At 45.6% G+C, this 21,333-nt stretch overlaps 2 protein-coding genes across 5 annotated transcripts in view; one reads left to right on the forward strand and one right to left on the reverse strand.

Annotated features, from left to right (window-relative positions):
- The first annotated feature begins 4 nt into the window (after window positions 1–4).
- On the forward strand, window positions 5–4,186 carry trmt5 (tRNA methyltransferase 5). The gene is made up of 5 exons (XM_074661625.1): window positions 5–137; window positions 612–1,207; window positions 2,092–2,216; window positions 2,327–2,966; window positions 3,873–4,186. Exons 1-5 carry the CDS (start codon window positions 130–132, stop codon window positions 3,932–3,934), a joined length of 1,431 nt encoding a protein of 476 aa, XP_074517726.1. The 5' UTR covers window positions 5–129; the 3' UTR covers window positions 3,935–4,186.
- Window positions 4,183–21,333, reverse strand: part of mnat1 (MNAT1 component of CDK activating kinase) — a 43,038-nt gene continuing 25,887 nt past the window's right edge. For all 4 annotated transcript variants that reach the window (XM_074661631.1, XM_074661630.1, XM_074661629.1 and 1 more), the window contains 2 exons: window positions 16,821–16,942; window positions 4,183–4,498 (listed from right to left, as the gene is read on the reverse strand). In XM_074661631.1, the coding sequence (XP_074517732.1) occupies window positions 4,378–4,498; window positions 16,821–16,942 (243 nt within the window). In that variant the 3' untranslated portion in view covers window positions 4,183–4,377. The remainder of the gene's footprint in view (window positions 4,499–16,820; window positions 16,943–21,333) is intronic.

Consider the following 21,333-nt stretch of genomic DNA (forward strand, 5'->3'; position numbering starts at 1 on the left):
CGTCGCATTTAACACGTCAGGAAGGGAGACCGTCCAATCAGAACGCGGCTCTCCGCTCGGTTGACCAATCAGCAGCCGGCTCTGGTCGAACACCGATGACGCATTTTCAAGCATGCCTGAGAGCGGAGGATGTTGAGGTGAGCTCTTGAATGTGATTTTTTCTCGAAACTAACAGCGTTATTACTGTCTATTTAACACGAAATTACTCCGTTTTGTTAGATTGAACTCTCATGTCACAGTTGGGATGTGTTTTTTTTTAATTTCCGCTTCTTAATCGCAACGTTTTTGTCATTTCAGGCTCTCATACAGAGTATTTACGTCTGTACAAAGTGAACTAAGACTATTGTCATTGTTTTATGGATGTTTTAGGTTGTTTTATTATTTTATTCTCAGGTATTGTCTTATTTATTGTAGTATTTATCAACTGTACTATTTATAGATTTTAAGGGCTGAGAGAGCAAAAGGGTAAAATGTATTTTATTGCATTTCACTGTACACTGTACTTTTAAATGCATATGACAAATAAACTTGAAACTTGAAACTCATGTCACAGTTAGGATGAATTTCTTTTAAATTTCTGCTCCTTAATCGCAACTTTTTTGTCATTTCAGGCTCTTCTCCAGAGTCTTTACGTCTGCACAAAGTGAAGGAAACCTAAAAGCTGCCTTAGCGTATCGGAGCCTCTGGTCTGCCTCGCTGCCAGCTTCAGCTTGCTCAGGCTTTGCTCTGAAGCCCACGATGGAGACTAAACTGTACCGGCCCCCTCCAGAGGTCAGGGGTATGACCTCCCTGGACAAGGAGGCCTTCACACAGACCATTACTGTCCCAGCTATACGGGTGCCCACTGGGGTGTTAAACAAAGTGGTCAAGAGCCTGAGGAAGGCGACCATCCAGCGCCCAGGGGTGCCCAGAGTGGTGCAGGACAAAGAGGAGAGTAGTGACTTTCGTTTGTTGCTGTTGGACCCCCACAGAGTGTCCTCTCCCAGCTCCTTCAGTGAAGCTGAAGCCGAGGCTCTGAGGTCATTCAGTGTCCCCGAGGAGCTGCAGCACTACGAGCTGCGGCTCACCTATCACAACCTGAAGAGTGAAGAGGTGCTGGAGGCTGTGCTCCCTCAGGGTCAGGACGTGACCTCTGGGTTCAGCCGGGTGGGACACATCGCACACATGAACCTGAGGGACCACCAGCTCCCATACAAGAACCTCATAGGTGAGAGGCAGATGTTGATGAAGGATTTCAGTACAGATGGGTGACAAATGAAAGGAAAAAACGCATAATAAGGTGTCTTTTGATGAGAGCGCTGTCTAACACGTTGCTCCAAAATCTCCCATAGCTGTTTAATGGTGTATTTCACATCATTCTGATACTGATCGAACCATTTCACTGAATGGACGTGTCCGTATTTTTAGTCTTTCCACTCCTTTATTGAGGGTTTTCCTTTAATTTTTTTTTTTTTTTTTTTTTTTTTAAAGTTATTTTTTTGGGGGCATTTTTCCATTTTTATTGAGGACAGTGGATAGAGTCTTGAAAGGGGGGAGAGAGAGAGTGGATGCGGAAAGGGCCACAGGCCGGATTCGAACCCGGGCCGCCGCGGTCAGGACCAAGCCTTGATACATGGACGCCCGCTCTACCAACTGAGCTAACCCAGGCGCCCCCCTTTAATTTTTGACCTGTCCATATATGTTTGAATCACGTTTGTTACCGTGTGCTCTCAAAATTGTTACTGTGAAAAATACATACGTCTTAGTGGATGTTTAGCAAGTCATGTGTCAAGCACACACTTCTGTGAATGGACAGTGTTTTGCTTTAACCAGGCAACTACTTCCTTCTAAAAATGTGACTTACTGTCATGTGAGCAATCAATTCTAAAGAGGAAGAAATGCTGACATTTATCAGTGCCATCAACACTTTTTAATCAGCTTTCTTAGAAGATCGGGTCTTACTGATGATGAGTATAAGATTTGTTTTTATTTTCCTTTTTAAATTCTTGTAAATGTGTTATTTTCTGATTAAATTAAAGGACCATGGTTTAACAAAGAAAAAGAGTTAGGAAGTCATATTCATTGTTAACTTCGTGTCTGCTTCTATTGTAGGTGAAGTCATCATGGACAAAAACCCTGGTGTTACCTGTGTGGTCAATAAGATAAACATAATTGACTCCACTTACCGCAACTTCAAGATGGAGGTGCTGGCTGGAGAGGAGAACATGGTCGCAAAAGTAAGTTAAAGCACAAATGTGTTATTTCATGTTAATGATCCATTTGTGCGGTCATTCTAAGATAAATTCAGGTCATTGACTGATTGATATAATCTTTGTCTGTGCTGCAGGTGAAAGAAAACGGGGTGACATACGAGTTTGATTTTTCTCGTGTATACTGGAATTCCCGGCTGAGCACAGAGCACCAGCGCGTGGTGCAGCTCGTGAAACGTGGCGACACCGTGTTCGATGTGTTCGCTGGCGTTGGACCCTTCGCCCTCCCGGCTGCCCGCTCAGGTGCCAACGTCCTGGCCAACGATCTCAACCCAGAGTCCCACCGGTGGCTGCAGCACAACTGCAAACTCAACAAGGTGGAGAAGAAAGTGCGAACCTTTAACCTGGACGGCAGAGCGTTCATCCAGGGGCCGGTGAAGCAGGAGCTGCCCGCGCTGCTGAAGGGAGAAGCTAGTGTTCATGTGGTGATGAACCTGCCCGCCTTGGCTCTGGACTTCCTGGACGCATTCAGAGGCCTGTTGCACCAGGAGTCTTCCTGTGAGGAGAACTTACCCACAGTGCACTGCTACGGCTTCTCTAAGCCTGACCAGCCTGAGACGGACGTGGTGGAGAGGGCTTCCCGCAGCCTCGACTTCCCCCTGAAGGACCGGTGTTCGGTGCATTTTGTGCGTAATGTAGCGCCCAACAAAGATATGCTGTGTGTGAGTTTCACACTCCCTAAAGAGGTCCTCTTCAGCGGTGATCATGAACAGACAGGTGAGAGTTCATTCATAAAATAGTGAGGAATTTAATGATAAATGGATGATGACTTCAGGGGAAAAGACAAGTAGTCAAACGTGAACGTTGCTCAGCTCTTAGACTCAATTTTAATCAGTTTATTTTTTCGTTTGCTTAATTGTCATGTATTATTTTTTGCTACTTCGAAAAGAGCTGAAACTAAATCAGTTTAATCGATTAATCAGTCATTTTTCAAGCAAGAATGACAAAAATGATCTGTTTTCAGCTTCTCAAATGTGAGCAATAGACTTTTTTAACCTTGTATGAAAGCAAACTGAAGATCTTTCTTCAAATTCCTTGTATATACCTACTTGGCAATAATCCTGTTTCTGATGTAGAATAATCAGCAGATTAATCAATGATGAAAATCTTTCTTTGCAGCCCTAACTTAAAGTATTCACGCCGTCACTGTTGTTGTACGTGCTGTGTGTGCACTAGAGCTGTCCTGAATATCATTTTTTTGGCTTCAAAGCTTCGGTGAGAAATATTCGAAGGTATTCGAAGCTTCGCTACTGTACACACACACACGCACCTCTACACACAACAAACAGCGATATTTGTCTGAAAATAACTAATAAGTAATGTTGAATGTGAATAATGTTGTGGGATTATTCCTTATTTTATGGGCTAATTTTTTGGGGAGTTATACATATACGTATTACTTACTTATATTATTACAAACGTATATAAAAAAAACCCGAAGCATTCGAATACTGATTTGGAGGTTGATTACCATGGCAACGGTTGAAGCTTTGAAGCATTCGGGTCATCCCTAATGTGTGCGTTTTAATGTACCGCCAGATGGGCCAAAGACTATTTTTTTTAACTTGGTGGACAATAAAGTTGTACACTATTCAATTCTAAACTGATTTTGTTTATCCACAGAGCCTTCAGAAGAACCTGCTCCAAAGAGACAGAAGTGTGAAGAAGCCACAGATTCAACGTAATCAGCATATCGACCCGCCACTATAAGGAAACATTTGAGTTGAGAATTCGTTTTTGTTTTTTTACAAACTACGTTTTACTGATGCTTTTAGAACACATGATATTGCATCTTGTAATAAACCATGACCCAGCTTTACTTCAATTTGTGACTTCCTTTTGTTCATACTAGAATGTATTAGAACTATTATTATTCAGAGCTTAACATCAAACGTCCAAAGTTGTTTCACTTTCAAATAAATCTATACAATAATGGCTTTTCAATGTTCATTGTGATTTATTTAAATATAAAATTAACACAAAATACAAAAACTCCTTTACACCTTGACCAAAGATCAGTCAGAGTACCACCTACCACAGCAGCTTTCTCCCTCTCCGTAGTGGCAGCGCTGTGGCTTTTATTGTCCTTTCACTCGCATTTCTAACCACCGGCTTTTGGAGTCCTGGATCAGCGTTTCAGAGGGAACAGCCCACTGAACGCATCCTGAATAGCTCGATGACATGCCAAAGTTGAGGTGTATCCTCCAGCTGTGTCCTGAGGCATGGCAGCCCGCACGTGGTTCAGATACCTGAGAACACACAGAGAGCTCTGGTCAGTAACAGCAGTGAGCTATTTTGTAAATAATGTGACTGACTGGCAGCCCGAGAGCTGCTTTTCAAAAAGTAGTTTCTTGTGAGTGTAAGTTTATTCTTCATTAAATCCACACTTGAAGTTATTTTTTCTGGCTCTCCGCGACCCTTTGGCCCTTTGATGAGATCGACGAAGACAGACGTACTCATACACTAACACTGGAACACCTTGTGCCTAAAAGCCTCTCCAACATGGCTCTATTAAAGTATTATGGGTGTCTTTTATTTTTTAAGTGCTTACAGATGTATCCTGCCAAAGCCCCTTTTTTTCCGAGTTCTTAAGCAAAGCCAAAAGTCACTGTTTATTTTCACATTCGGGCACAGACAGAAAAACAGTCGAGCTGTTAATTTAGTCTCCACGTCTTGTCCCCACAGTGATAGATGCCCCTCTACTTATGAGTTGTGTGTGTATAGGGGGGGTTGACCTGTGTCCCCACTCACTCTAATCCTTCCTCCACTGTTTTGTGCAGTCAAAAAGTGGTCATTGGGGGAGAAGCGTGCACACATGTTCTGTACCGCTTTCTTGTAGCATCTTGACTACAAAGCTAAAAAAGCAAAGTCCTCCAGCAACTGAGACAACACGTAGCCTTGCCTGTCAATACTGTCTCCCCCCACCCCCACCCTGCAGAAATCAGAGTCCTGGCTAAAGCCCTCACACGAGTCTGGCTTTGTGGCCCCTGTTCCTGTGAGCCGGAGAAACTTCAAAGTGAAAACGGGAATCAAGAGCACAGACAGCCCTCTGTGATTTCTGTGCCCATTCAAGCTGCTTTACAGAGTAACCCAACACCTGTGGGGAGGCTCGGAGAGACTGAGAGAGTTGAGACGTGTGTGAGAGATGGACAGGGAGGAAAAAAGGTGTTGGCGAGACTACACGCTGAATAGATCATATTTAACTTCTGTGTTTTATGATTCTACGAGGTGCTTTGCTCGTAACACACTAAAGCCTTCGGTGAAAAATAAAAGCTAGAATGACTGTGACATAAAGTCAAACATTCACGCGAGATGACCTTGTCTCGTCTTAACAGATGGTGAAAGTGAGAGGAAGAGCAGCGAGAGATGTCAATCAGGTCTCGCGCACAAAGGCCACTCATCACCCACTAGAGAAACAACACACAAGTTCAAAACAGGAGGCCCAGTGATTAATAATAACTTCATTAGGCCCAAGCTGCTGTAGCCTGTCCTTCAGAGCACTTGAGGGAGGTCTTCTCATATGGCTTCCTGCATCAGATGAGTGCTATCTATTGATTATATTGTACTGGGCCTTTTTAATGGTGAAAAAAGTGGGCTATTTACAGCCCGGCTAAGTCTGCTCTTCCTGCTAATCTAATCCCCAAGCTACTCATGTGGTCATTCCTTCCAAGAAAGCTGAGAGCTCTGTGTAACTTTATACCTGCCTGCCCCTAAGGAGAGAGAGAGAGAACATGAAGGAGAGGGAGGAGGAGGAGGAGGAGGGTGAGTGGGGGTGGGGGTGGGAAGTAAAAGGAGGAGGGAGGATATGAGGTGAAATCACCTTTGGGTATCATCATCACAAACCCTCTTCTCTTAAACCAACCCTGTCTGCCCTCTGCTCACCCCTAACACCCGAGGTTAGTTCAGTTCTGCTCCATTAACTCAGCGGCCGTATCCGCATCTTCCTGTAAAGGCCATGTACGTACACATGAGTGGCTATGGAGGAAGCCGAACTCTATTCACATGACTGTACTTGACGATGCTGAAACATTAAGAGTGGACTGACAACACCCAAGACGTGCAACGACATGAAGTGCATTAAAAAATGTGCAGCGCATTTGCCTACAAAAACAGGCCCCTAAATCATAAAGCGAGATCCAACACACACACTATACCCCTCTGAAACAGACGCTTCGAGACCCTCCGACGCTACTGTTTCAGTGTGCACTCACAGTCTCCACGCCCTCCCACCCCCCCCCATCCTCCTTCTCTCCCTTTCTCTCTGAGGACTGGACTGCCTTTTGTTCGCAGGGCCCTGAAACCCAAGCCGTGTCGGCCGGTAACATCTTTCACTCTCCGGGCCCCACTGGAGCATTAGCTGCAACTCGATATGGGTCTTTTCAAAGCCTCGTATTATTGGGTAAATATGGGTCACTTTGGACTGGCCCATTATGTCGCTTGGGGGGGGGGGAGGAGTGGGAAAAGACGAGTGCAGGTGATGAAGACAACTGAATGACACAGTATGACAGTGTGCGTGTCAGACTGCAATCGCCACAAGGGAATATGACAGGGGTTTTCCATTAGTATACACACTCAAAGGAGTGATATATGATTTTGACAGATTGTTTCTCAGATCAGAGCGTCAAATTGTAATTTTTTTTGTATTCTCAAAAGCATAATAGAAGATAAAGTGCTTGTATTATTTTTCAAACTCTACTCGTACCATCTGCTGTTCTTTCAAAAAGCCACGCGGATCAAAACAGTTCAGAGCCAACAGCATTTTTCCACTTGGGTCTGGAACTCTAAATACCTGGGCAATGTCTCCTGCTAATGCTAATAACGCTCAGGGATTTTCCTGACGGGACCCCGAAAGTATTCCCCACTCCTGCTGCCTGGAAAACGCAACAAGGCCGCATCTGTAATTCAAAGTGAAAAGATAAGTGGCGAAATGTTCCGGCGGGGTTCTGCGCGATTTCCAGCTGGGAATGTGTGGCTCCTCTTTGCGTTCCGATCGACGGTGCTGCTGCAGAACGGAGGGTGTTTGGGGTTCTTCAGGGAAATGGCTGCGAGGCCCGGGACTCCAGGCGATATCAGACGGAGGCGCAGGCTGCGATGGGCCTCTTGTCTAGACTCCATGTGCTGGCTTGAATTGGATTAAGAGGAGCTGTGGAAGCCCGGGCTTGATGGAAAAGAAAAGAGGCCTGTAATGCTACAATGGTTATTTCAGCAAGCAGACACTTAATCAACATACAAACCACAGAGCAGACGCATAGGACAATGGAGCAATCTGAATCAGTCTTAAACAACGCTCACTGTAGAATTACTGTTTGTGGTTTGGCTGCTTTCATACATAAAGACTTAAAGCTGAAGTCGGTAGAAATGGAGCAAATATGAATAAAAAAAAAAATGTTTTTATAAAACGGTCACTGTATCCTGACAGTAGTGCATGAGAGAGGTAATCTGAAAAAAATCATGTGCCTCTGTGTCGTCCGGTGCTCCTAATGGCATCTGCAAGATTTCACAGACCGGAGGAAAACAACCAATCAGAGCCGAGCTGAAGCCTTGCTGTCTCTGAGCAGCTGTCAATCACTCGAGAACTCCGATCAAACTAGACAGCGCTGATCAAATATGAATCAATATTCTGTTACTATAATGCCTATTTCTCTCCTCAAATGTTTCAGAAACATCCTGTAGTGTACTGTTTAGCTAAAAAAATTTAGAAAGTTTTTGACTCATCAGCCATGTTGAGATCAGTTGAGGAAATACCAAGCACCGCCCACCAGCCGGAGCACAGCCAATAGGAACGCTCTCTCTCTGAAATGACCTGTGATTGGTCAAAGTTTTCCGTCACGGGTTAGATTCTTTAAAGCCTCAAAACAGAGCCATGAGGAGGTGCAGGAGTCTAGTTTTCTCTCAGAGCACTTGAAATACTGCTGAAGCTTTAACAGTTCAAAGAAGCTAAACTGAAGCTAAACTGAAGCTAAACTGGCTCCTTCAACAGAAAACTTGATGCAATATCTGAATGAATGGGATTTTCAAAGAGAGTTCATACATTCTGAAGTCCGGCGCCCTTATCGGGCCTCAGCTTGGCGCCTGTCCGCTTTCACAGCACCCTCACTGATCGAGGTTCAGCGTTTGTTATTTCTTCACAAAACAAGAGAGGCTTTTTGAGTTTAGCTTGTCGTCAGCATGATTCATGACCCAAACAGGGCACGCTGACTTTCAGGCAGTTGGAGAGATAATAAAGCAAAAATGCCATCTGCAAAGATAAATCAATAAAACCTACCCTACCTGAGAGCGCTCCAAGGACTGAAGCCTCATTAGCTATGTTTATTAAAGCGAAGGAGCTTAGACTGGTGTGTTGAGTGCACAAAGACACGGCAGCTGAAAAACACAGGGCAGGCTATATCTGAACAGAGGCTGCCCAATACTTCTGAAAGGCCAGTCATGAGGCTGCTGGATAGCAGCGTGAATGTCCGGAAGTCTTCCTTTAGCGCTCTGCTCCGGCAGCGGTTGAGGATTCCTGGCCTGGGCTGAAAGGCGGTGGGGGGGGGGGTGGGGGGGGGGTGCAGAGCCACACACCTGCCAGATGATTTGTCATTATAGAGGGGTCAGCACTCAGCTGTCACCCCCTAATCACCCATCCTACCCCTTAAGTCAACCCCCCTTTACCCCCCAAACTCCACTCCAGTCCTCCAAAAACACCCCCTGCATTCCTCAGGCGGCTCCGGTTTCACTCGCAGCACTGCTGCCCCATCTGCCCCTCCTTCCTACACTCTGCCCTGAGAGAAAATGTACCCCTGTGAGAGACATAACACACTGAGCGCATTGTGTGGATGTGCGATGTGTGCTTATGCCCCCCATGTGTGTGTCCACACAATTCAAACGTGTGTGAATACATGTTTTTCTAAGGGCAGAGCTGTTTGTATCGATATCGACGGCGAAACGATGGAGCAGAATTTTTACCAGAGGAGGACGTGTGAATTGGTCCAGGCTGCGGTCCAGAAACAAAACCCCCGCAGACAAGCCAAACACAGAGGACTCTCACAGGTATACTATATCTGTCAACAGCGGTCTTTCATCACCGCGGGTCAGAGGTCACACTCTTTTCCATTGAATGCAGCTTCCTCTGGGACGTGCGAGTGTGTGAGACAGATCCTCAGCCATCAGCCGACCCACTGTCCACCAGATTATCTCAAGTTGTATTCTGTGAGTGTGTCTAAGGGGGGGCTCAGTGCGGTTACATCACATCCTCACGGGCCTACAGACCCCTTATCCATTATCCTGTGTCTTATCATCACCGCTGACAGGCTGAGTCTCTGCATCCCAAAAGAGAGGAGGAGAGGGAGGCGGGTGTAGCTAACACTTAGTTAAGGGGAGAACATGTTTAGAGTGTTAACAGAAGCTTTGGGTGACACTTGACATTAACGCTTTTAGAGACGGACAATCTGTAAGTTGTCTTCAAGAAGGCAGCTTGTTGGTATCAGTGATAAACACTAAGAGGTACACTTGTTTTGTGTCTATGAAAGACAGCCTTGTGGAGGTGCTCACGATAAAGGCCTATTGTGCCCAAACTTCACTTCCTGGTCCAAGCGTCACCTGTCGCTACTCATCCAGCTCTCTTGCCTACTGGCCTTGCACCTCCTCTGTCTGACCTGATGGGGGCAGTAGAGGCTGGCTGACCGGCTGGGCCACTTGCCTCACACCTAACCGCTGCAACAGCCGTGGGGCTTGGAGAGGCATCACACATCCCGCTAGCCACTTGATACAGAGAGCATCTTTCTTTCGTCTCCTGAGCTGCCACTTGATAACTCTGCCCCCTGGAGAGCTGAGAGGAAGGAGGTGGAGGGTGGTGGTGGTGGGGGGGGCAAACCAGACAGGAGAGGGAGGATAATGACATGACATCAGTGTCATCGTTAACCAAATGGGGCCGTAAACAATGGAAGGACATATGCTGTTCAGTGAATGGCTGCTAGCACAAGGCGCACCCATACATACACAGCAAAGGAGCCTTGACAGTAAGGCGTAACATTCTGGGAATAGAGCGCCGATACAGAGAGGAAGAATAGAGTTTCCCCGAGGGGTTGGGTCGCCTCCACAGGTATCAGTTACTGAAGCACCTCAAGCACTGAGGAGAGGCATTTCAATTAGGGAGAAAGATGGGAAAAGAGCAAAGAAGGGGGGGGGATGAAGGAACAGAAAAAGGCAGGGGAAAGGTACAGCAGGGGGAGGGTGATAATTCATACATCATAGTGGAGAAGTACCTCCTACCATGAGGTGTGCGTGGCAAGTCCCCACAGCCAAGCCCCACATGACGGGAGTTTGTTTTCTTTTTCCAGCTCTTAAGAGGGGAAAATGAGCCAGCTAATCCCCCCTGTACATTACCGGCCCTTTGCCCCAGGGGTGAAGAGCTGGGGAGGGGCGGAGAGTTAAGGTCTGTTGGTGTTTGTGTGAAAATACACACGCAGAGTTATGAGCACCATCATGCTCAAAATGCAACTCTAGAAAGCGTGCAGCAGCTTTGCAAACCTCTACACAGATCAGTGTGTGTTAAAATAGTCAGGAGACATCACCTCACCCTCCGCTGGGTGTTGACCCTGTCGCCTCTAGGCTGTGACACAAATAAACCTGGAGGCAAGAGACGGTGTTATACTCGGAGTTCCCTGTCCGCTGGTGTCTCCTTCGCTGGCCTGGTTTGGCCTGGCCTGGGTTCATCTTGGGAGGAGACTGCTGGTCTGTCTGGCACACAGCCCACAGAGGGAAACAATAACACTAAAAGCAGACCTCTTTCAGATGACCAGAATACACACACACAGACAAATGTTTCTCCCGCTCCGTCATTCGGTAATGTCCCCTCTTGTTTTTGCCCACTCTTTGGGTCAGAAATGACTCACCCGCAAGTAAAAAGCCTCCAGTCAACTACAACGCGTGCTTATTTTGACTCATACTTCAAGAGAAGATCAATATTTGCACAGAACTATGGGAGGGGAAACAATAGTGATCTGGCCTCCACAAGCTCTGTCTGTTAATGGTCTGTTTACTGAGACAGACGGGGATAATGGGCTGGGTGGGGGCTGGGGTAGAGTCGGACGGCGGCCACGCTCCACTCTGCTTCTGATCTAGTTAGTAACGAGGAGAGGAAGCACCTACAGTACAAGAAGCTGAGTATCAAAGCAAGGTGGCGGCTATATGCTGTGAGCGAAGACGAGGCATTGTGTTGACACGAGACAGGTTTGCAAGTCAAATAGCCGGACTTGAACCTCCACACTTTTACTGCACTCTCTTTTGGTTATGCAAATTTTAAAATCTGAGAGCCCCACGGCTGCACTCAAGCTTTTAGATCCAAGCTATGGAAACACTTATATGGCCAGAGAAGCACTGCATTGAAGTCTATAGTTACTGGCTATGCTGGATCCAGTAACACAAGACAATGGCATGTGCGATGAGTGTGTAGTGTGGAAGAAAGGAGGGTATCAGATATCTGAGAAACAAGTTCAGCGTTAGGTCTTGGTTATGGTGGCAACCCCAAAGTATTTGAGGGAAAGCCCTACTGTTGCGCAAGAGCCAAATAAACAATTTTCCCCATAAATGGTGCTATTTGGCAACGTCACAGCATATTTTAATTGAGGGCAAAATAGTTGCCTTGAGACATTATCTAATAGTAGTAAAAGTAGATCAAAGCACGCTGCTCTTGAGGGAGTTCATCTGAGGTCATGCTAACCGGCGCCTCAGTTTCCAGCTCATAACTTAAGCATCAAAGCTGTGTTTGTGTGAGAGAGGGTGCGTGAGTGCAGGACTATTTGAGGCCAAGAAGAATACGAGACCCGTCTCTCCAAGGTGCCATCACTCTGCTCCCATCAGTCTCGGCACTCTGACGTCCCGGTGCTGCACCTCAGGTCCCCCCGTGGTCAGTGACCTCTGACCCTGCCCCCCCACCAGCCCTTCCAGGCCCGTCAGGCCCATCAGATGGATATGCGCCCTGCAGGGATCAGAGAACCTGGGATACGTGGAAAAGCCGTTTCTAGAAATTCCTCTGGAGTACTGCATATTGAGTGAAAAAGAAGAATATCATGGCTGACTTGCACTTTCATCACAGAGTCAGAGGGGAACGAAGGGGAAGGAAAGAATGATTTGTATGCAATTTAAACCTCATACACTCCAATTTAGTGATGGCAGAAATGGATTCAAGAGTACTCTATGGACCATGTCTAGTGGTCCTGCTAACTGCGTGAGCCAAATCCAGGGTCACTGGTAGTGCTCTTGGCCAGAGGTGGAAAGATGGAGAGCTCAGACCTGGAGTCAGGCCAACCAGGCAGGGAGAGGCTAGCGAAGCCGGCTGCCAGGAACTGAGGGCTGTGATGGCACCACCGACTATTCTGGATATCTCCCTCCCACCAAAGCACTTAACATGCAGTATAAGCCAACACACAAACAAACAAACAAACAGACACACACACACACTATTCACATAAACACGCAGACGCCAAGGGATGCTTGGAAAGCTAAAGAACACAGGCAGGAGGAGAGCATCACTCAGCGTCCCATTAACCCTTGGCTCCCAACCAGAACAGTGAGCAGGCGTCCTTTAAGTACACGTTAAACATAGCCAGGCTATGCGTGTGTGCACAAGTGATTTATTCTGTGTGTCCATGTGTATGTTCATATAAAAAGAGTCACTGTAAATGAAGATTTGGGGGGCAGTTTCCAGAGGATGAAAACAATTGGTTGTCCTCTGTGTTTATGAACGAAGGTCATAGAAAACTATCCATCGCTATTTATCCCCTCAGCCAGTCACACGTTGTCTGTTTTGGTGAGAGAAAGTGCTCTGAGGACTACTTCCTCGTGCGGAGAAGTGTATCCCCAGGAGACCAGCTCCAGACTAAACACTCCGCTCATTCAGCTGCTCCCCTTCACCCCGCCGACAAGAGACGGATGCTTGACAAGCGCTCCCAGCAGAAAACCTCACTTTTTCCACCAATTATAGAAAGCAATGCATGTGGGGGAGGAGGCAAAACTTCATAATATTATACACACTGGCATTTGGCGAAGCGCATTGAGCAACTTCTGTCAGAAAGAGATGGGCTAATTTCAGGGCGACCTGTGCCAACACAAACAACTGTTCTGGCTAGCTTTCATTGTCAGCACTTGAGGTTTGAGTCGAATTTTTCAACGCTCCGCAGCCAATTTCTCTTTCCCCTATTTTTCCCCCCCATATGATTTGTCCTTGTCCAAGATCCCAGTCAGTCTTTCAACGCCTACGCAGTCGGAGCTTTAAAAGTATTCTCGCAGAGAACAAACTCAGACCCAGATGCTCATCTACACACACTAACAAAAATAGAACTTAAAATGTTCTTTCAGGTCGTCGGCGTCTACATGAGCTCAAGTACTGACTTATTTTAACTATAATGTAGGCCTGAGTTGTTAGTTGGTGCTGGTGTATTTTGATGTATCCAAGCGCTTCCATTCGGGTTATGTCCGTCAGCAGGCGCAGGGTCGGCGGGGTGAGTTAAAACAGCTACCGCTTCAGTCTCTGGCTGCTGCGTGCTGGGATTCATATCACAGCCATGTCAATGTAAACATCATATGTTTCCGTTTGTATCTCCAAAGCAGTATTTACTTCTACTTTGATTTTGTTTATTAGAGGCTTTTACTGTTCAACATAAAAGCAAGGAGCCATGGCAGGACATTTGGAGTACAGGCTGTAATGTTACATTCATAGCCTGCTCATAATTCTCACGGCTCACGCAGGGTTCTGGGTACGTGCCAGTCAACGAGATGGACAGCACTATACCGCCATTATAGTAACCTCCCGCAGTAGGGGTCCTATCCTCTGTGGCAAATCATACGCACCTATGCACATCAGGGGAGGAGCGTTTGGTTATGTATGAGTGTGTGAAGGGGGGGTAGATGTTGAGGTAGAAGCTGAATGGGCACTTTTGGAGGCCCCTGTTGCCTGAACATGCAGCCTTTACTCTGCTCCAGTATTGAGGCAGCTGTCTTTAATATAAGCGCTCCGCTCAGCCCATATTTATTCAGGTACAGCTGACAGAGAGGGAGAGACAGTGAAAGAGGCGTGGCCCTTCTTTTTCCTGGCAGCCGTGCAGCACTCCTGCGGTTTTTTGGGGGCAAAGGGACAAGGCGAAAAAGACACTGAGACAGAGGGAGAAAGAGAGCGGCGTAAAAGAAAAGAGCGAGTTGAAATAAAAAAGCACGGCTCCAGTGAGTCCTGTGTTGACTGGACATCCTGTGCAAGAGACCGGCCCCAGAGGCCCTGGGGCCACCAGGGAGGGGGTGTGTGAGCTCAACTCTCCAGCCTCTCTTGATGGCTGTGTCCAAGACAAATCACCAGCGGCGCTGCTGTCACCGTGGGCCTTGACCAAGACAAACAGCCGTGTTTTAAAATAAGTACCTGCCCCCTTCACAGCCCCTTTCACCTCATCCACGCTCAGGCACATCCATATCTTCTCACACATTCAAGCACATTCCCTTCACAGGTCATAGGACCGGACCTGTAGTCCAACACTCTACACAGGGGACTCACTTTTCACCTTCTCAACGCTGTCTGCATTCTCTCTCCACTGCACACACACTTGTGAAGTTCAACCACATCACACAACGTCCATTGTTGCCAAAATGCTGGGACTGCAATAACAGGGGTGATCGTGAGGGTGTATGACACAAAATGTATAGCAGGTTTAAGGGACACCGTCTGCATGCATGTGTATGTGCGAGCTCGATCGTCCGTGTATATCTGAACTTGCATGCACAAAACCTCAAACCTAGCTGAATCACAAACTGCCAACTGTGCAGAAGTGTCAGCACAATTCCTTGCTTTTACTTAACAGCACGTTGCATCCTGGGAGTTGTGGTTTGTCTGAACGAGCCCGTCTGTGTCGTTGCCTGCGGCCTGCACCAGTGGGACTGGTGTTCCTAACTGAACTGAACCTCATTTATCTCTGTGGCAGAGCCCTTCCTCTCCAGCATCGGTCCTCCTGGACCCCTGAACTGCTGACACCGGGCCCCCCCTCCTCTTCCTCCCTCCTCTGAGCTCCAGCATGCGGCAAAAATTGTGAGATGTGTTTCATCTGCATATTGATCAGCCTGGCCAAAAGAAGTAGGACCTCAGCACTTCACTGAATACATAATGTAAATAAGTACCAGTTATTCTGCTTAAACTCTCCCACAATCCTTTAAGGAAAACGTTTTCACCTTAAGTAGGTGATTTTAAAAGGTAATTAGGTGAACGGGATTGTGCAACAAAAGCAATAGCAACTTTTGTCTAAAGAATAAAGAAGAATAAACTAGAAAACCTGTATCCTAAACATGCTGACATTATGTACAAATCCGCACATCTCAGCCAAATGAAGGTTATCGTCAGGGTGAAGCAGCGCTGAAAGTCAATGAGCTCGTCCAAAAAGAACCTGACCCCGCTTTGCTCCTGTCACCCAATAAAAGCAGGCCGCTCTCAGTGTGTGGGCAGGCTTCAGTGCCAGCCAGTTGCAGTGCAGATGGCTGGGCGCTGGGCTGTCTGATGGATAGCTTACATTCGGCAAGGACTGGACCAATGGCGTCGTGGATTGATTGGCCCAAAGGGGCCGTCGGGGAAAGCACTTCCTGTGTGTGTTAATGGACACTCCTACAGAGGCACTGTGGCGGCTTGTGGCAGGGTGATGGTTGTTACTCCCTCCCTCCCTCTCTCTCTCTCTCCCAGCCCTCCTCCTCCTCCTCATTTGCTTTCACTCTCCCAGTTAATCAGAGGAGAGTCAAGTGAGACGAGCCAGACTTTCCAAGCACACCGACTCTCTCGCAGCTCTCTACACCATAAACCTTCATAATATACTACTGTAGCTATGTGGAGAATCACAAAACTCCATGATTTAAGTTTAATCAGTAACACTTCATTTTACCCGTTCCATAGTTTCCTATAATTTCCTAGAGAGGAACTGTAAATTGATATGGAAATAACTTTTTAATTTGGTATCAGTTACAAGGAATATTGAGACAGACTCAGTTGGTATGTTTTTGATTAATTAATTACATTCCTTTCCTCCTTTTATTTATTTGTCTTCTTTTTTTCCCTCACATAAAATGATTGCTTTTGGATCTATGACTATGTTATGGCATATTCTCTGGCTTATTCACTGACACTGTATGATGATTCTGTATATTGGAGAACAGAGTACATGTTTGGCCTAAGTGAGTCAATAAATAAAACGTTTTTTGTTTTTTTAAATTACAATTAACTGCTATTATAACTCAGTGGCAGGTCAGCTTAACTTTTACTCAATATTTACTTGGGTTTAAATGGAGCAGTTCTTTCAAGGAAAGTAGAAGTAGAAATTAGACCCAACTAATTCATCTCAACAGTCCCAGAACTTTGTCTCTATTTTTCCCTATAGCCTACCTGGCACCAAATTACAGTTATTTCCAGGAAACTTCCCAAAAATGTATGAGGAAATGATGGACCCTTTATTGTTTTTCCTTCTATCATTCAACTTGACAACCGTCGCTGATCTAAAGGTGGAATTAAAACTCATAGTTAGTCACTCCCTGGCTGCGGCAGATGTGTGTGAGTGTGTAATAAGTTTGTACCCGAGTCGGCCCAGTTGCTCCAGTTCAGGCACCGGGGGTCCGTAGATTTCAACTAGAAGAGGCTTGTATTGGTACAGAACTTCCTCTATCTTGGGAGGAGGCTGAAGAGACACTGTCTGACGCTGAAAAAAAACAACAACAAAAGGAGAGACAAAATTCAACACAGGACAATAATCCTCATTGTCTCAGTTTAGTACACAGTGCAACACTGGAAACTACGGCTACAGTGCAGTCAGGATGACACAAACAGAAAAAACAACAATGTGGAAAAAGCTTAATGTCATTCAAACCACAGCATTAACCAGTTCTAGACTGACTGGTTTGGCAATAGGAGTTTTGTCTGACAACATTTTCACTTTCCCCAGGCACTGCTGGTTTGGTGGAGAAACAATGACTGAGCATGTTTTAGTGGTCAACACACTGTTGGCAACCCAACAACTATTCCTGATCAAGAAGAAACGAACAAAACATCATGCAGGACATCTGTGGTGGGGTTGATGAGGAAATGTAATTCCTGTTAACAGAGAGTGTACTTTGGCTATTTCAATGAAATCACCAAAAGACAAATCAATTGATAATGTATAAATGTAGGCGAGAAAGTTAATGATTAGACTTAAATGTGATAGGCTAGTGTTGTTGGGTTTAGTTGTGATTATTTGCAATTTGCATCGTTTTTCCACGGATTCACCTAAAACAATGTCGCTCCAACCTGAAATCAGTCAAATTCTCAGGATTTACAAAAATGTTTCACTGCTGGGTCTCCTAAAATCATAAGACCTGCAGTGTCAAGCACAGAAAACTGTGGTCCGTTTGTAGTCTGTGCATAAAAACCCCTTCAATCCATAAGTACTCAAAGTTGAGATTTCAGTCGGGCTACTCCAGTTCCTAATGCTCTTGACCAGGGTGATGGAGTGAGAAACATGATACTTCTTAAGGACACTGTAGAATTGTTCGATTTGGGGCTCTGCCATCAGAGGGGAATTTCCACACAGCGTCAGACCACTTTGTTTTCTCCAGCATTAAAGTAATGAGGCTACGAAGACGAGCCAGACTCATGAAACAAACCTGGAATTAAGAAGATGATGTCTAAACAAACACTGACTATTTTAGAGGGTAGCAAAGGAACTCAGAGACAAAGGAGAGATAAAAAGATAACAGGAGAAGCAAAGAAAAGAATAGTGGGGGAGTATAAACAACAGAACACAGAGGGGAGCTGATGAAAACCAAACTAAACGAGTAACATGTGCCCCGCGGCCTCAGACTGCCCGCCCGCACACAAGTTTTGGCCCGTGTGAGCGCACACACGGGGAAATAAAGCAACCAAAGCTGAGCTGGAAGTTACAAAAGCACAGAGGGATGAACACTAAGAGACAGCAATGGATGCAGTGTTTCTTAGCCAAACACAACATGACAGGGATTGTTCTAACCAGGATAGTTAGACAAAACAATAACCACACACACACAAAGCTTATACTATACTCTTATGATATACATCATCATTGGGCTCCGATCAAACTAGGCGGCACTGATCTAATATGAATCAATATTCTGTTACTGTAGTGCCTATTTCTCACCTGACACGTTTTCAGAAACATCTTGTAGTGTACTGCTGTAAAATGAGAATGTTTGCTCCGACTGGTGGGCGGTGCTTGGTATTTCCTCAACTGATCTCAACATGGCTGCCGGGTCATAAACTTTATAATTTTACAGCTAAACAGTATTCTACAAGATGTTTCTGAAAACATTTGAGGAGAGAAATGTGCTATATCACAATCTATATATATCAATATCACAATATAAATTGACATATACTGTGATGCAGGATTTCATCCATATCATCCAATCCTTTTTCCCAGAATGACTTTCAACTATCTTAGCAAAGCAAGCCTGAACCTGTTTGCATTCAGCGGTGGTTTATACATGCAGGTGGGGGGAGCAGCAGGGGGAGCGACAGTGGCACATTATATTAACAGCAACAGAGATAGTGTTTCAAGCAAGAAATACTGAGAGAACTAGGGCTGTCCTCGACCAGCGAAATTCTTAGTTATCTAACACTCACACGATTTTGTCAACTAATCGATTAGTTGATTTAATCAACAGATGTGTGAATGAGTTTCTCCACAAAGAATCACACAAAAGCACCACTTTAAATCTGTTGTTTACCAGAGATATGCTCATAAGTTTCTTGAAAATAAGTCATTCAGCATGAAAAAAAAAGGATACAAAAAATGACTAATTGACTAAAGAAATCTAGTCGACTAAAACCAAAACAACCGAGAGGGGGCAGCCCTAGAGAGAACGTCTACTCAAAACACGACATGTCTTTTGTCAGCATTACCTTGAAACTGCTGTTGCTGAAATAACAAGTATTGTTCTTTTCCATGATTGATTTATTCATCAAACTCTTGCTCCTCTACTGCAAGGGATACCAACATGTTATCCATGTTGGGTCACCTACTGTATCCAAAATAATAATTAAAAAAAACACAGTACCCAATCAAATAACGGACCCAAGAACAGATGATATTTTAGCCTATTGCTCAAATATGCATACCCTGTTTTAAACACTATTTAAATGCTTTAGATTTTGGGATTTTTCCTTTAAAACACAAATGCTAGACACGCACTTCTCTATGGTTTTCATTCAACCTTTAACCCCAAGGTGCCAGTGATCCCCTGTGCTGTCCCATCCATTCATCCAACACAGTGGAGCCCCACCACAGGCTAATGAAACCCAGACCAACCAACCCAAACCCAGTCACTCTCCCTCACTTTCGCCCTCCTTCAGTCTCTCCATCCATCTTCTTTCAGACTTTCAGCACTGGTTAACTCCCCTACTGCGCCAATCAAAGAGACGCACTGGGACGAAGCCGTGCCGGAGGGAGAAGCAGAAGAGTCAAAGTTTACAATGTTGAAGTGGTGGAGAAAGAGAGGGGGGGCAAATTGGGAGTTGCAGATAGCTAAAGGGCATTAAATCAGATTTTTGAGCGACAGACAGAACAGAGCCAACCCCCGGTCTAGAGACATTTCTGTTGCATTCCTCTGCAAGGGCACCTTGAATACTGGCAGACACATCGTCCCGAACAAACACAGCATAAGACATGCATACACAAGAACAGCCTTTGCTCTTCTGAATACATTTACAAAAAAATTGGAAATGAATGATTTTTGGTAAGCTGCTTTGATGCAAGACAAGCCGTCTGACAGTCCATCTAAAGCAGACCTGCTCCGTGCTCCACTCCACCTAATAATACTGCTGAAGCCTTCAATCATGAACTCATCATGCCCTATTAAAAGCCTGTGTGAATTACACCATATGAATGTTGTTTTCGAAATGCTCCGGTGAAAGAAAGCAACAGAAGGGGAGAGAGAGGGGGGGGGACCTCCGTTCAGGCCAAGCAGAGCAGAAATGGTTAAGGGACTAGGGGCCACTGGAACAACACCACAGAAACAGCCAACACAAACATCTGCTTTTTACATCATGGAGGCCCACCTTACTACCTATACAACATTATGTGTGCCCTCGTGATGCTTTCAAGTTTATGTATAACTGGTATTTAAGACTCTTATAATGCCCCTGTGACACTAAAATGAAACTCTGGGGGTCATCAATCTTAATAAAACCACAGGGGAGGATGATTTGAGGAAATCACCATCGCGCCAGAGGGAGTAGTCCTGCTTCTGCTGGTCTTGTGATCCTCCTACAGTTCCAGATAGAGTTAAAGTGATTGTGCAATACCAGCTTCAATTTCTTGGAGCGGAATCGTTTTAAAAGGTCAAGTGAAGCCGTCACTGTGGCCTGTCCTCATGTCGGTGGAGGGGACAGGTGTGCTGGCTTGGGAAACTGTTTTTACGCCTCCGGGAGGGGGAAGGGGGGTTGAATTTGGCTTGTGATGTGTCGTCACGTTACTCTTTCTTAACTCTGCTGTCCATCTTAATGGCGCCTTCTGGGAAAGCAACAGGGTTAACCTATCTGACAGAATGATACGGCAGACATTCATGTGACTTTTACGGGACAGGGGTCTCATAAAAGTCACATTACTTTTAAGGTATGAGAGGTCTGCCCCCAAAGCATAGCACCAAAGTCTACATTAAAAACAAGAAATGGACGGGGTCGGATGTGTTCCCAGATTTTTCTCAATCACTTCTTAAAACTCACTTACATACAGTATGTTTTCATGCAACATTGTTTATTCTATTGCCTGCCGATGATCCCCAATGTTTTGAAGTATTACTTCTACTACCACTTCTATGCTTTTACCATTTGTACTTTCAAATTTTGTTAAAGATAGAAAGTGATACTCGGTGAAGGATCCAATGTCCAACATGCCAATGTTGATCAAAAACTCACTGGTCAACAGCTCAAATCATGAGTCACCACTAAGAATGCCACCAGAAACACGTGCTACACACACACACACACACACACACACACACACTGCACGATCATCAGCACTCTCCGGGCCCCCCCATCTCTCCTCTGACTTTGCAGCTCAGCAGGACACACCAAGGT

This window comes from Sebastes fasciatus, chromosome 15 (genome assembly GCF_043250625.1).
Source record: "Sebastes fasciatus isolate fSebFas1 chromosome 15, fSebFas1.pri, whole genome shotgun sequence".
Classification (NCBI taxonomy): Eukaryota; Metazoa; Chordata; class Actinopteri; order Perciformes; family Sebastidae; genus Sebastes; species Sebastes fasciatus.